Source organism: Pungitius pungitius, chromosome 9 (genome assembly GCF_949316345.1).
Source record: "Pungitius pungitius chromosome 9, fPunPun2.1, whole genome shotgun sequence".
In the NCBI taxonomy this organism is placed as follows: domain Eukaryota; kingdom Metazoa; phylum Chordata; class Actinopteri; order Perciformes; family Gasterosteidae; genus Pungitius; species Pungitius pungitius.
Genome location: NC_084908.1, coordinates 5,816,808 through 5,832,709, shown reverse-complemented (window position 1 = coordinate 5,832,709; position 15,902 = coordinate 5,816,808). Strand labels below are relative to the sequence as shown.

General features: G+C 43.6%; 1 protein-coding gene across 1 annotated transcript; it reads left to right on the top strand.

Annotated features, from left to right (window-relative positions):
- Positions 1 to 1,292: 1,292 nt before the first annotated feature.
- On the top strand, positions 1,293 to 14,445 carry LOC119217818 (glycine receptor subunit beta-like). Its single transcript, XM_037471777.2, has 11 exons — positions 1,293 to 1,548; positions 5,538 to 5,661; positions 7,110 to 7,216; positions 7,535 to 7,602; positions 7,728 to 7,954; positions 8,749 to 8,831; positions 9,986 to 10,123; positions 10,324 to 10,476; positions 11,926 to 12,074; positions 13,510 to 13,668; positions 13,798 to 14,445. The coding sequence occupies exons 1-11, from the start codon at positions 1,530 to 1,532 to the stop codon at positions 14,089 to 14,091; spliced, it is 1,521 nt and encodes a 506-aa protein (XP_037327674.2). The 5' UTR covers positions 1,293 to 1,529; the 3' UTR covers positions 14,092 to 14,445.
- The last annotated feature ends 1,457 nt before the right edge of the window (positions 14,446 to 15,902 follow it).

Sequence of the window (15,902 nt, the reverse complement as noted above, 5' to 3'; positions counted from 1 at the left end):
CACTTTATTCTACTGGCTCACTGACAGCGTTGATCTAACTGCTCTCCACACACAGTGTTTCTTTGAAAGGTTTCTGGATAGCAGTCAAACAATTGGGTGCGATTCCGAAACCGATGTTATTATTAAAAAATAAGTGAAGCCGCTGTAGAATGTAACTTTACAGTTCAGCATTGATGTGTAGAAGATGCCTACATTAAACAAATACCACTATTGGTAAGAGAGTAGCTGGGGCACTACATGCTGTACTTTATCTCTCTATAATATCTTACACATATTTCTGTCAGTGTGCAGAGAACAAAGAAACACTAATTGACTAATTACAGCCATTGAGGCTTAAATGGGACATAATTACACAGCGTTGGTTTCCCATTAGAACAAAGAGTACCATGACTCACTCATTGTATATATTTACACACACGTTGGGCCTTTCCACCAACTCAATGCCGCCCTTCTTCCACAAGCGGAGGTGTCAATGGAGGTCGTCCTTCGTCCAGGCCATTCTGCCCCCCTTGTCATTTTGGGGGGGAAGGGGAGGGGGGTCCATGACGGACGATGGCTCATTGTGACTGGCCGTTAGCTCACTAGTGGATGCCGAGTCATTTGCTCTTTTTCCTCTATGTCATATACGCCTCAGGCATGTCTGAGAATGCTGCAGCAAGTCCATGGCTTTAATCTTGACCTTGTAGTTTATTACCTAATCGTCGAAGGACGCCGCGACGCCCCATCCATCATGCCTTTCACTCCGTTACACACTGGCACACACGCACGCGCACACACGCACGCACGCACACACACGCACACACACTCACACACACGCACGCATACACTCACTCACTCACACACTTGTTTGCAGGGAGCAAATGTCCAGGCCAATGCTTTTTCATTTTCGGAAGATCGGGCGTCACGCAGACATCCATCCATCCATCCATCCATTCATCCATCCATCCATCCATCCATCCATCCATCCATCATGGGTTCCTGCGTATTTCACTCTGTTGTTCTGCCCTGATTTCAGCAATTTCCTTTGAGCATCTGCATCGTTTACGATAACCCTAACATTGCTCCGGAGGAGACAACAAGCCGCATGTAGGCGAGGTTCACAATGATACATCATATAGTAACAAACAGCCAATTAGAAGGAAACGTATCATTTACAATGATTTAGGGTGCAAAGGTTGTGTTCACTGCAGATTTCCTTTGTAAAATGCTTTACAGGCTTCTTTAAGATAGCATCCAATCAGTTTTGTTCTACAGTGATGCGTTCTGCTTCAAAGTTTGACTGGATTTTCCTTCAGTGATTGTGTTAAGAACAGAGAACAGTCCGTAACAGTTCTGTGCTACGCTCCCCTTGGCAGGCACAGAGCAAGTCGGAGCGGGACGATAAATCATTGCACATAAAGGAACACACACAGGACAGCACAGCACAGCAGAGAGAGCAAGAGAGAGAAGGGGAGAGAGAGGGAGGACATGCAGTCAGGCTACAGCATCTCTGTGACTAACCACGGACTCCCTGTGCTGCAGCAAAACTGATGATTCGTCACTCTAGAGGTAAGAATTAGAGAAAAATGCAATGTCACTTTTTGTCTCTTACTGTTCTATGGAGGAAGGAGAGTGAGAGAAAAACAGAGCTTTATCCCTGAGACTGAAGGACAATTCCAATGGTTTTTCCGTCCTGTTCTGCACGTGAGTGTGACAACCTATTTTCTATTCATGTGTTTGGAGTACAAATGGAAATGAACGACCCCCAGAAGGAGGCTGAATGTCGGCGTGCATGCGCCTGTGTGGCAACAACTGCTTCGGCGAGCTGTGTCATTGTACCCTGACAGTGAATTCTAATGCCGCAGTCCAGCCCCCCCTCTTCCTCCGACCCACACACTCCGTCGCCCCCGCTCTGTAGCCCCCGCTCTGTAGCCCCCCCTCTGTAGCCCCCCCTCTGTCCCGCTCGCCTCTCGCACTATCACTGTGCAAAGCGCTTTGTGCCCTGAACAGAGCAAACGTTTGGTTCCGTAGCGACTGGGACAGTGAGCGGAGCGAGAAAAGGTCCGAGGGGTCCTCGGTTCATTGTGCGAACCAGCCCCCCCATTTGTCTACATGGCAGAGACGCAACATAAAAGTTCTAAGGAACATTCCCTCTTTGGGACTCAAATCCTTTTTTTGAAATTGGTTCGCCGTGAAGGAAACTATTTGTATTTTTTCAGCTCGATTAAGTTACACTGAAAAGAACAGCAACCTGAAAAAAAGGACTCAGGTTGAATCAAGGCCAAAGCATCAACAAAAATGACACAATGACACATGGCCGGAGGTCTAGAACAGTTCTTTACTGATGTGAAACTGCTGCCCCGGGACAGCAGGAAGCACAGGCTTTCAAAAAAAGAGATGGAATGGAAAGCAAACGGACCAATCAGCAGCAGACACACTGCAGCTCAAAACCAGAAAGACACGTCCCCTGAAACAAAATGTACAAATAAGAGCAACAAACTCTAAAATGGTAATATCTAATGGCAGCAGGGGATATTTTATTGGAAGAAGGTTACGTAGCGTTGTAGGCAGACTTGATGTGTTGCTCCTGGATGGGGCTGCAGTCCTGCAGTCCCCTGTAGGCTGGTCCTTCTCCACACAGCACAGGCAGACAGCTGCTGAGACACGGGGAACAAAGAAGACCCCTTGCTCAGCAGCTTTCCTGACGCTGTCTGAGTTGAGGTCCCGGGGCCTCGAAGGGGTCCACAGCGGACACAGGGCTGGTTAGAAGGGTGATGGGGTGGTCTAAGGGAGCTGCTCCTCAAGCCCGCTCCCATCTCTACAGTCTTAAAAGTGCTCCAGGGTGTTCTGACTGCACCAGAGGGCCAGCTGTTCGACCTCCTGCCTGCATGCAAACTTGTTTCCGCCCCACATTAGGCAGATTATCGTAGCGTGTGAGCAAATTTAAGGATTTTAACGGACAGGTCTCCTGAGGTGCTGTAGTCAGCGTACGGGGAAAAGAGCAGTGGGGGAAAGTCTCTGGGGGAATGTCAATGCAGATGGTCCGGGTGATGGGGAATTGGATGATGCAATACAAATATACCAAAGATATATCGCATTGAATCATACTCTCGTAACCAATTAACTGTGCAGCGAGAGAGGGGCGACGCTGCAACGGATCAGCCACAGCACAAAAATGAACATTTGTTATTATAACAGACGTATGGGACACGTCTCTATACATCAAATAGCCTAATCATCACCAACCACACAAGTTGCTTTTGTCATCACGTAAGCTACCTCAAAAGAAAGTTTTTTTTAAGTAGTCAAAGGTGAGTTTGCCATCATTGTGTCAGAAATCGATCCAATCCTGTGACAATAAGTATTTCTGTACAACAGTGGCCTCTGGTGGGGCGTCTACTGTAAACGTTAAACGGACCTTTTTTCCACAGCCAGCGATGCAACAACTCAGATGATCTCATTTGTGTAGAGAACGCGGCACCAAGGCTGCAGCCACAGCTGCTTTGAAAGGACCTTCCTTCTGGATCTTTATTCTCCTGTTGCTTTTACTGTTTTAACAATTAAAAAATACTTTGGTATTTTTCTTTTTTTTACGGTTAGGCGCCAGGGCGCTCGTGACGCTGGGAGAGCTGGTAGAGTGAGAAAAAGTAGGGGCTTACAACGTAGGATTGGTACCAGAATCAAACAAAGCGAGAACCAAACCAACTAAATAAAACGTAACATAATTCAAAGTTTAACATTCATCAGCATCACGTCACACCTGGCGAGTGGCTCCACCCTGATGGATCCCTGACTGCATGCTTATAGCAGGCTGCTGAGTCCATAGTTAATGGCAGGGTTGCCGGGTTAATTGCAGCCCTTCCTCCTCTGTAGGTTTAGATGTCAGGCTTCCGATGACGCCCCTCTTCTGGTTTCAGAGTGGACCGGTCCAATGGTCCCGTGGCCCTGTGAGGTGGATCTTAGTCGTCACCACAAGTTGACGCTGTTAGTTGCAGCCGCCGCACAAATATTCTGAAAAGAAAGAGCGATCAAAGCGCTGGCGTTGTGACTGTACCAGTTAATGAGAGGTTTATTCTATCCTCTGCGTAATTTAGCATATTTAGAATGTAAAGTTTGCCAACTTTGGAGTCTCCTAAACTGTGACCTGGGCCAGATAAGACGAAAAGACTATTCAGATTATACTACAATGTGAAATAAATGATATTCAATCATAGCAAACTGGGAGCTGGACAGCTTTGCCTTGCTAGCTGCCCCCCTTCACCCCCCCACCCCCCATCCCCCAAACTAGTGACCTTCCTCTCCTCATGGCATCAAGGGAGGAAGGTGAATGTCAACGTGAATATCTCCCAACATCGCTGACACATGATTGTGCACGGCAAACGTGTATGTACATAACAAACAGAATATACTGTATGTCTTTAAAAGTTTTATGTGTCTTTTAAGAACAATAACACATAGTGGACATAGGTGCATTCTTTTGTCCTCGAAAATTGGGATGGGAAATTTAAAGTAATCCAACAAAATTGTTTTGTGTGTTGATGAGAGCACTTAGTGACCATATTCTGTGAATTTCCTTTGAGGAGGAATCGTGAAAAATGAACAACCCATGAAGTCCCTAAAGCTCACATCACATAGGAATTAGTTTTATATTTGGTTCTATGCAGGTTGAATAATTAGATCTTGATCACCTTGATCACCCCTTGAAGGATGTTCCTATATATATATATATATATATATATATATATATATATCAAAAAGAAGAAAAAAAAGAATACAATAATATCAAAATAAAAATGTTACAAAAAATTAGAAAGCGCCAACTACTGGTCACAGAACTAATGAAAGACAATGCAGAATGTCAAATGATGAAAGATGGGAGTAATGTGGGATCTAAATATAACCAATATGTCACAACAGAGGCCTACACGTTAAAGGGGCACTATGGGTTCCAATTAACATGCATTAGTCCTAATAGTCTCTGCAAGAACAACATGAGGGCCAATGACTGTAAACATTAGTAGTAATCACAATCACAATTAGAAATAGCTTGGTTGGCCATGCATGCTTATGCAACATGTGAGGCAATGTAATATAGATATACAGTATAGTAGAGTAAAAAGTATAAACTGTTGATGAGGGAGAAGGGTGATGCTCTGTAGGAGGAGTCTGAACAGGTTGTGTCTGTCTGGTGGGAAGAAGGTGGAACTTCCTGTGCCAGCTCATGAAGTTCCACCTCCACTGGGCCTTCTCCCTGAGGGTGTCAATGTTGGAGGCCCACTTTGGGTCCCGGGTGATACTCAGGGTGACGGAGGGGATCATCCCCAGCCTTACTGAAGTTAACGATCTACTGACAGGTGGAGGCTGGCACAGTGAGGGGGGGCGAGTTCTAGTAATAAGAGATCCTCATCTAATCCTCATCTTAATAATCAATCAATGCCAGGGACTGTGTCCCTCTCATCCTCGGGCCCCAACAAGCGTGTAATAGAGCATTAAAAGTTCCATTAGGAGTCAACATTGTTTGAACCGATGGATCTAGCATGTGCTTTATTCTGTCTCAGGTGCCATGGCTGCTGGGTTCAGGCCGATGATCGTTCTACTGTTGCTGCTGAGTTGCTGGAAGGAGACCAATGGAAAAGAAGGAAAATCCAAGGGAAAGAAAGGGAAGCAAGTTGTCTGTCCATCGTAAGCACTGCACTGTATTTTCTCATTTTGAATTATGTTATAGCAACATAATCCTGGGGGGGAATTGAAATGTGGCTGAAGGAAGTATTAGTTTAAGTATTTATATATATTAACAAGCATTATAAAGTGCTTCACAAAGCTATAAAAACAACATAGAAAAGTAAGAGCAGAGAAGAACTGATGGAAGGGGCTTAATCTCCGAAATAGTAGTAGAAAGTAGTTTCACGACTGTACAACCCAATATATATAATATATATTCTATATCTTGGCACGAGGTGGTGGTGCTGTTAGAAACAACTGTAATTGATTGTGGTTGAACAGTATCTTGTAAAGTTCTGTGATGGTTACATGGGTTTCATGCATTTTCTAATTTCATTATTAATTTGTTCATCTGCAGAGCTAACAAATGGATAATGGGGGGGCTATAGTTAAAGACCGTGGACGATCAATACCAATGAAACAACATATCTTTCCTGAGTGGAATGATGCCTCCAACAAATGTCCAGGACTAAAGGCCACAGCGTGCTAGTTGGATTCATTCCGTAGGAGAAGCTTGCAGGTTAAAGTAAATAAATGACCTAAAATGTGTATACAGAATGGATGACCTTTGTTGGGTCAAACTATAGCTCTAAGAGGCTCTACATTTACACCTCTTACATACACCTCTCAAATATTAAACAGCATATTCAAAAGAAATATGAATGGAAAAGTATACATTTTTATGATACTTTCAGCACAAGGAACCATTTAAGTGTCTAAAAATAACGCTGTATAAGGGCATTCATGCTTGTATTTAGTTCGATTTTTATGCTATGTACTATTTAATGACTTTTGAGGTACAACGCTTTTCTTCATTAACATTGTCAGCACAGTGAATTTATTTCAAATTCCCACTTTTGACAGGATTGCAATTTACAAGTAATACACTTTGTTCTTTCAGGTATTGAAGTTAACTACTCTTCCATTTCTTGGTTTCCAATTTAGTTGCGCTTTAATACTTTAATACTAACTTATTTTAGCCACAGTACACTGACTATAATAGCCATGTTCTTGGTATAAAAACAGCGTGAATTGGACAAATCTGGACCTTGTACTGATTTAAATGCAGCTCACCAACTCTAACAAGAGCAGGGCCCTGCAGCGTGGTGTAAAGCACAATCAATGCAAAAGTGATACACATTGAAACACAGAGCAAGTCCAATAATTGAGTTAGTCTCAACACAGAACTAAACCGGATCCAGCACTTAATCAGATCCACAATAAACACGCTGCCATTAAACGAGGTGTCAGCAGTCCTGCTGGAGGCCGTGTGGGTGCCTTTGGAGTCTTGTCTTTGGACGTGTTTGCACCTTGGGACTTACTTTCTATGCTGTTACCAAAAAAAAAACACATCCTCGACTTCCAGCGCTTCGATTTGGATGTTAATCCTTTTCATTTCGATTGAACAGCCAGTTGTCCCCAGAGGACTTGGCCCAGGTCCCTCCCAACTCCACCTCCAACATCTTGAACCGCCTGATGGTCAGTTATGACGCAAGAATAAGGCCTAACTTTCAAGGTAATGTCACACACTATACAGGTAAGTAGTGACAAACACGACTCTCTCTTGTTTGAAAGACTACGGCACACACATGACCGAAAAGTGTGTTTCTGTCAGTCTTTGGAACTTTTGCCATGAGACAGACCTTGTTCTGACACAGACTGAAACGTAAACCACCACAGACACATATGTGTATTAGGGTTAGCATTAACGCTTTAACAAGTATTCATTTATTATTTGTGAAGTCCATGTTTGTACTGCATTTTCCTTTGGAGAATCTCAGACAGAAGAATAGATTCATATAATATATATAAATATATAAAGTTTGTGATTCAGGTATCCCAGTTGAATCCCGAGTGAACATCTTCATAAACAGCTTTGGGTCCATCCAGGAGACCACCATGGTAAGACTGGAAATGATATATAGTGTTTTCTTCACTTGGATGAAACATAATATTAACCTCTTAGTAAAAGCGGTAGATGCAGTAGTGGTTGTGGGACATGGTGACATTTATCCGTCTCTCTACAGGACTACAGAGTGAACATATTTCTCCGTCAGAGGTGGAATGACCCTCGCCTACGACTTCCTACTGATTTTAAGAGCGACTCCCTCACTATTGACCCCAACATGTTCCAGTGTTTGTGGAAACCCGACCTTTTTTTTGCCAATGAGAAAAACGCAAACTTCCACGATGTGACGCAGGACAACATACTGCTGTTCATCTTCAGAAACGGAGATATCCTCATCAGCATGAGGTACCCACACAGATGTCTTCAGATGTTTCTATCAGTCCCCAGGACCCACGACTCACTTGATCTGAGTAGACTTGATAAATAATAGTTATAAAAGTATTGACACTATTTCTGCTAGTAGTTGCTGCATGTTGGGTGGCACCGGGTCGCTGTAGTCCAGGTGGTTAGGAGAACAAGAGGCTTCTCTGGTCTGCTGGGAAAGTGGTGCAAACCTCCGCCGTCTTCACAATTATCTTCATTGAACCTTTTACAAGACTCAAACTAGTTGATATGCTCACACGTCAGCGTTCACATACATTCATACCCTGATACCCTGAAGGAGCCACCTGCCCACCAGGACTAAACTAATATGTCCCCAAGGACGCATTAAAATGGACTGGAGGAGCCAAAGAATTGCACCAACAGTTCAAAGACAACCCAGTAGAACTGTGAGCATATTTAGCATATTGAGAGTGTTTGTTTGGTCATTTTGTCCTATCTGCTCCAATGGAAGTTGGAGTGTCGATATTGACTCCCAATGGTTGCATCGTATCTGCTGTGACTGTCCAGGCATAACCTGAAGACAGTTTCTGGAAGAAGTTTGAAACTTTGAGGTTAAAGATTTTGTTCATTTTACTTCATAACATCTTTCGGTGTTCTCCCAGCCACAGAGCGGCTTTTTGTGACTTGGTGGTGTCTTTTTAAAAAATCATTTCTACTTGTCAATGTTAGTTTGTTGGTTCCACAACAAAAACTAAACTATTGAAAGAATTACCATGGAATTTGGTCCAAAGCTGTGCGCGTGTCTCTGTGTGCAGGCTCTCGGTGACGCTGTCTTGTCCCTTGGATCTCCAGCTCTTCCCAATGGACACCCAGCGGTGCAAGATGCAGCTGGAGAGCTGTGAGTTCACACGCACTGTTTGATATCTGAGTAACGAAGCACGTACCCAGCTTTCCACAGCTATTAAACTGTAACTAAAAGTTGGGATGAGGCAGAATGTGTCACATTTCATCTCTGAAAGAGAAACTAGCAACTGTAGTGACGTTATATGATTTTACAGCAGCCGCTCATTACTTTCCATCACTTTGCTAAAGCAAGATCAAAGCCATCATACCAGTCTGTTCTCTAGTGCACGAGTTAGACATTAAACACTCTTAATGCAACAGGGAAACTGGCCATATCGATTTCTTGTGTATTTTTATCCATTTCTGTGCACTGAACTTCTCTTAGTATGATCTAAAGAACATTTCGATGAAAAGTTATTAAAAGTTAGAGGTTTGCCTTTTAAAAACCCCCCATTGAAGTACTTCCCTTTCTTGCTTGTTAACAGTTCTAATCCACTAAATATCAGAGGGAACTATTGGAACCTTACAAATGACTAATATTATAAAAACACTACTCATTCAGCTGAACCTTCAGCAGCTGTCATATTAAAGAACTAATCGCACTAAACACACTTTTCACTATATACTACTCAATAGTATGGCAATATATATAACATGCCATGTTGTTTGGTTCTTATATCTTTAGATGTTTTAATTACTTGTTGCCAGTTTATAGGGGAGGAAAGTTATTAAAAGTTTCGTTCACAGGCTGTTTTTAAACTGTAACCATAGAGACACCGACCACAGAGAGTTATGAGTTATGAAGACCTTGATTACTCTTCATGGTGAAAATGATGAATTCTCAATGAAATGCACAAGCTGGGCGCCTAAAACAAAGTGCAACTCGGTCAAATCTTCTCCAGATGTCCCTCCTTTGATGAGAGCCTTGGCTTTAGCGAGTCGTCTCCTTTGAAGGTTGATCAGATCCATGTTAAATTTGATCGGCCAAACCGTGGAGACCTCCGTGATGGAAAATGTGAAGCTTTTGTGTTTTTTGGGGACCAAATATCTGGTTATTGTGCTCAGAGGGGGTTGAATAACCAGCCCGTCCCAGAATCCGACAAAGCAGCGTTGTGTCACGTGTAGAAAACAAATGTACAGACCATGTGTGTTTTTAAACTAACGTTGTGTGTGGCATGAGGCTCACACATTTTCCTTTTCTGGTTTTAGTCGGCTATACCACCAGCGACCTCGTGTTCATGTGGCAGTCCGACCCAGTTCAGATGGATGAAATCGCCCTGCCGCAGTTCGACCTTAAAAAAGAGGACATAATATATGGAAACTGCACAAAGTTCTATCAAGGAACAGGTCAGTACATCACCCTGCCTTGGTGTAGTGTGTTTAACTCAATATGAAGTTACTCATTTTACACTATCTAGTTTTTTTTACCTTATTTTTGGTGATATCGAATTCATTGTGATGGGGGATCTCATCTTGACACAACCAATCCATGAAAAAATAAAAAGATGCTGAAAAAGACTGTTTTCTCCTTCTCCGTGTGCTTCCAGGCTACTACACCTGCGTAGAAGTGATTTTTACGCTGCGTCGGCAGGTTGGTTTCTATTTGATGGGAGTTTATGCGCCAACTCTGTTGATTGTGGTTTTGTCGTGGTTATCGTTCTGGATCAACCCTGATGCCTCAGCTGCAAGGGTGCCATTGGGTGAGTACCACACGGGTACAGCTTACAGCAACGAGCAAACAAAGTTATATAAACCAAGACTATCTGCATCGCTGTTCACTTCTATTTCCAAACAGGGATGTCAATTTAATGTTTGTCACCAAACGCAGCTGTTCCTTAATCTGAGAATTGAGGGAGGTTCATGCAACTCGCGTGAATAACCTTAAATAGAGGTGTGACATTGTGTGGCAATGATCAGTTCTGACCAACTCATCGCACTCTGCTCCATAGACTCTTGTGCAATTGGTTCAGATGTGTGTGATTTTTGTGCATTTGAAGCTAGTTATTCGTGAAACTGTTTGGTTGGTCAGAAAGAGACGCTTGTAAAACTGTACTTCTCCAAAAACGTTATGATTCAAAGTAAAACGCTGTGGGGCTGACATCAGCTGAGCAGGTAAGGGCTTCGTTAACTAGCGTTAGCACTTGTGTGCTACTGAAGGTGTGACAACGTGCTGCTTTGGCTTATTTGGCTTTACAGGAACAGTTGTGTTACTTCATTTTCAGTGTCTTGACGGCTTGGCAATGTGGTTGTTCACTGTACTCGTCGGCTTTAGCTCTTTTTTACTGCTGAACTCGCTCAACAACAACAATCCTGACCCTCTACTTTCCTTATCATTCATATCATAGTTTGATATTTATTCGTCTAATGGCATTAGTTAAAGTTGAAACAAAATAGATCAAGAGTGAAAGTTGACAACCACTGAGACAAAGAGACAGGATCCCTGGACACACGCGGTGTCAATGCGTGAGGTGGACCCTGAACACGTGATCATGTTGCAGCGACCAGACTGCTGCCTCCAAAATGAGCTCCACAGTCCGTGCTAACATTTGGAAATTTCCATACGTGACGCGATTTAATTATTTATTGTAGTTTTGTCATGGTGATCTTGCCCTACATCATGGACTGAAATTGAGGACATGTAGTGCATTATTTAGGGTCCTCGCTACGACTAGTCGTAGTGGAACCTATTGTATTTCAAGGAATTATTATTATTATTATTATTATTCTCACAAACCACGGGCCTTTTTTTTTGTCATTGGTTTTCTTCCAGAGCTTGTACACATGTGTAGTTAGGGAAGATGTGACTGGTGAATGCAATGTGTGCATCAGATATGAGAAATTAAACTGTTCAACTAATAACATTTCCCAATAGAATGTGTTGTAATTTTATTATATTGCCACTTCATTTATTAGCGATTTTCTAAATTCTGCTCTCATCAGGAATCCCATTTGGACATAAATCCATCGATTCAACCAACTTTCCTTTATCCCAGAAATCTTCTTTATGATGAATACCACGTTGACATCATCAAACTCAAACCGCCATCGCGACAAACCGACCACGTCTTGGTGACCCATCGGAGTAAAGCTCCTTTGACACAAATCCCCCACCGTGCCGGCATGAACGTGTTGCCGTCTGTGTGTTTTAGGTATTTTATCGGTGCTCTCTCTATCCAGTGAGAGCATGCTACTGGCGTCGGAGCTCCCGAAGGTTTCCTACGTAAAAGCCATCGACATCTGGCTCATAGCCTGTCTACTTTTTGGCTTTTCATCGCTGGTGGAATACGCTGTGGTGCAGGTCAGTTTTTACACACAGACGCATAAAAGGTACACACACAGTACGTCGCCAGGTCCACCGCCAATCAAGCAAGAGGAAAAGCCTTTTGATGACTCAGCATCAGGAAGTCTACCTGACAGTCATTTGAACAGTGACCCGTTTTCCGAGGCTGCGAAGTCATTTGCGGATGGTTTTCCAGAGGACTCCATTGGCAGGTGTGACCTGTTTCCTCTGTACTCCACCACAAAGGAAGCAGATAAAGGGTCTGGAGCTGCTTGCTTGTTGGTAGCATTCAGCATTGGAAGCCGTTATTGGGTTGAAAACACGAAACAAAGCAGGCAGATTAGGATCAGCAACATCAACAGTTTGGTACATTCTTCAAAAGAAATGAAACCTCCCACCAAGCCAAAAGGCCAGAGGACATCATGATCACAGGATGCTTTCCTTCGTGAAGAAATAACCCTTAAAAACAGCTATTAAAATCAAAACTACCCTGGCGGAGGTGTTCACACGTCATCGTCAAAGTCTACAATCAAGAGACGCCTTCGTGGCCAGATTAGACTTTGCCAGAAAACATGTGAGAAGAAAGCCTGATCAGTTTGAAGAACAAGATTCTTTGGACAGATAAAACCAGGATGAACTTGTACCCGAATGATAGGATGAGAAGGAAAGGAACAGCTCATGAGCCCAAACATATACCCCCCCCCCTGTCTGCCAAAGCATGACCACGGCTGCCGGGTCACTGTTCATTGATGATGTCACAGCTGACAGAAGTAGCTGGAGGGTTCTGTGGTGTTTAGGGATGCACTATCCGCTCATTCAGCCTAAGGATACTAAGCCGATTGGACGGCGCGGATGGACAATGACCCAAAAAATGCTGCGGAAACAAACCCGAAAGCTGCTCAAGGCGAAGAAACGGAGTACTCTTCAATAGACGAGTCAGTCACCTGATCTCAACCCCATTCAACCTGCTTTTCACTTAAGATCAAACTACAAGCAGAGAAAGACCAACAAACATGCAGCAACTGAACGAGGCTGCAGTACAAACCTGGCCGAGCACGTCTCACCATTTACTGGTGTGTGTGGGTGCAAGACTACGGAACTGATCACATGACAAGACATCACTTTAAGAAAGACGTGTAAGCAGGCTGAAGGCAAATATGTGTTTGTACACAAAGCCATTAAGAAGGCTTTTAAGAATACGTGGTCTACTGCAGAGTTGCAACCACTTCCTGTTTTATAGCGTTCAATAAGGCACAAACAGCCTGTCCCCACCTGGCTAAGCAGTATTTAGGCTCTAGCATCAGTAGACACCAACACACCAGCTCACCTGAGGTGGGCAAAGGCTTTGCTGTAAATCTTTTACTCGAAAGGTTCAAACTGCATTCACCCACTGTACCCCCCCCCCCCCCTCTCCATTTCCCACTCCCTGCGTCTCCCTCTCTCCCCTCTCCAGGTGATGCTTAACAGTCCCAAACGCATTGAGGAGGAGAAAGCCAAAATGGCAGAAAAAGAGCGGCAGTTACAAGAGAAAGAAGGAAAGATGGCTGCAAATAAAGCTAGCAACACAGTGAATGGGACCGGTGGAACCCCCATACATGCCAACACTCTGCAGGTAAACACAACGCAGCCATTGGTGTAGCTCAGAGATCACAATTGACCTTATTTGGAATCTTATTGGGATCCATGTGAAACTTGTATCAAGGGTGACAAGAATCAATGAATTGACTGTGTCTCCGACCAGGTGGTAGAAACTCGCTGTAAGAAGGTTTGCACCTCCAAGTCGGACCTTCGCTCCAACGACTTCAGCATCGTGGGATCTTTACCGCGAGACTTTGAGCTTTCAAACTTTGACTGCTACGGCAAAGCGGTGGAGGTTCTGGGGGTTCTCAAGTCCCAGATCAAAGCCAACAAGAAACCAGCGCCGCCCAAACCGGTCATTCCTGCTGCCGCCAAGCGCGTGGACCTCTATGCAAGAGCCCTGTTCCCCTTCTCCTTCCTCTTCTTCAATGTGGTTTACTGGTCTGTGTATCTGTGAGAGGGACAAGTGCAGAGTGATGGAGGTGTTTTGTCGCCAGGCCCGTGTTGAAACCACGTTGAACTTGAGCAAAAGCCACAGTAAATATTTAATAGAACGTGAGCGCTGTGGTCCATGTGTTCACCATAACTACTAGACCTTAGGGTTGATTACTTAAATCCCCTTTAAACTGCCCTGCATGTGTGTCTGTGCGGTATGTAAACTAAACCCTGCTGTGGTGACACCGAGGACAACTACGCTGTACATCACAAATATGTTATGTTAAAAATGGCCAATACTGATTAAACCCATGTAAGACATTTGAAAATAAATGTAAAAATATTCCAGGACTAGATGAATAAGTATGTTGAATAAAGAAATTAAAGAAATGACAAACATCTACATGTTTTATTATCACTAAAGTCCAATCTCTGTTTTTTTTCAAAGATTATTGCAGCCACCACGAGGGCCACAGCATTCTTAATACAAGTCAAACTTATCCGTTGGTATTCTCCACACGACGTGTAAATGTTCTAAAATATAAATATACCTGCCCATTGACACAGCAAACTGTTGCCATATATATTTAGTACGAACCGATGCAACCACCTTTAAATGGTGAGCAAGGTGTGAATACTATTTACTACAAAAGAGGAATGCCAATGCATGGTTGTGTCTTGAGTCATTGTCTGATGTACTGTACCTGGGCAGAGGCCTTAGAGAAAGATGAGAGAAAATACAAAGCACATTAAAACACAGGAAGTACAGACTTAGGAAGCCTAAGATATTGAAGAATTATTAATATTACATTACATTTAGCTGACGCTTTTATCGACTTACAATGAGTGCATTTCCACATAGATACAAACTCAGAAGAACAAGTAACAAGAAAGTACAATTTCGTCAAATAAGCAGTTTCAAAAACATGTTATAGAAAAGTGCCGTTATAAGTACAATTTAAGTGCTACGATTTGTTAGTGCTACGGTTTGCTAGTGTTTTAGTCAAGGTAGAGTCTAAAGAGGTGTGTCTTTAGTTTGAAGATGTAGAGGCTCTCTGCAGTCCTGATGTCATCAGAGAGCTCATTCCACCATCTGGGAGCCAGGACAGCAAAGAGTTGTGATTGTGTCCAGTGTTGTGCTCTCAGAGAGGGAGGAACAAGCAGTTTGGCAGATGCAGAGCGGAGTGTGCGGGTTGGGTTTCACCATGTCCTGGATGTAGACTGGACCCGATCCATTCACAGCATGGTACCTCAGTACCAATGTTTTGAACTGGATGCGGGCAGCCACTGGTAACCAGTGAAGAGAACGGAGAAGTGGTGTGGGAGAATTTAGGAAGGTTAGAGACCAGTCGAGCTGCTGCATCCTGGATGAGCTGCAGTGGTCGAATGGCGGTAGCAGGGAGACATTAAAAGCCATTAAAAGTGTTAAAAGTGCCATTAAAACGTGCAGGGATGGGAGCTGCTGGGGAAGAAGGGGTATCAATGGAAAAACATGCTACTGAAACCAATAAGGGATTTTTTGGGCCAATCTGAAAATTCCTCGATAAAAACCAAAAATTCACAATTCACAATTCCATTTTCTAAAAGATCCTGTCCAACAAAGAGTAAGCACGGCTCACACAGAGGAATTTAAACTATGATCACAGACAACACGGAGGAGGGCGCAGGGAGGTAATCCTCACTAAAGAGTGGTGCATCCAATAAGGTGTAAGGGCCTTAGCCAACAATGGACCCCATGCAAACCCATCTGGTGATCACCTGTAACGCCACAGAACAGGTGAGAGAAGAAGGGGTGCTTACCGTCTTTGTGGGGGTGCAGGGGATGCAGGTCCT

Bases quoted from the DNA above. Each gene is read 5' to 3' on its own strand.
- LOC119217818 (XM_037471777.2), top strand. The intron at 7,217-7,534 runs GTAATGTCACAC...TTTGTGATTCAG, and splicing joins AATAAGGCCTAACTTTCAAG to GTATCCCAGTTGAATCCCGA. The intron at 8,832-9,985 runs GTGAGTTCACAC...TTCTGGTTTTAG, and splicing joins CAAGATGCAGCTGGAGAGCT to TCGGCTATACCACCAGCGAC.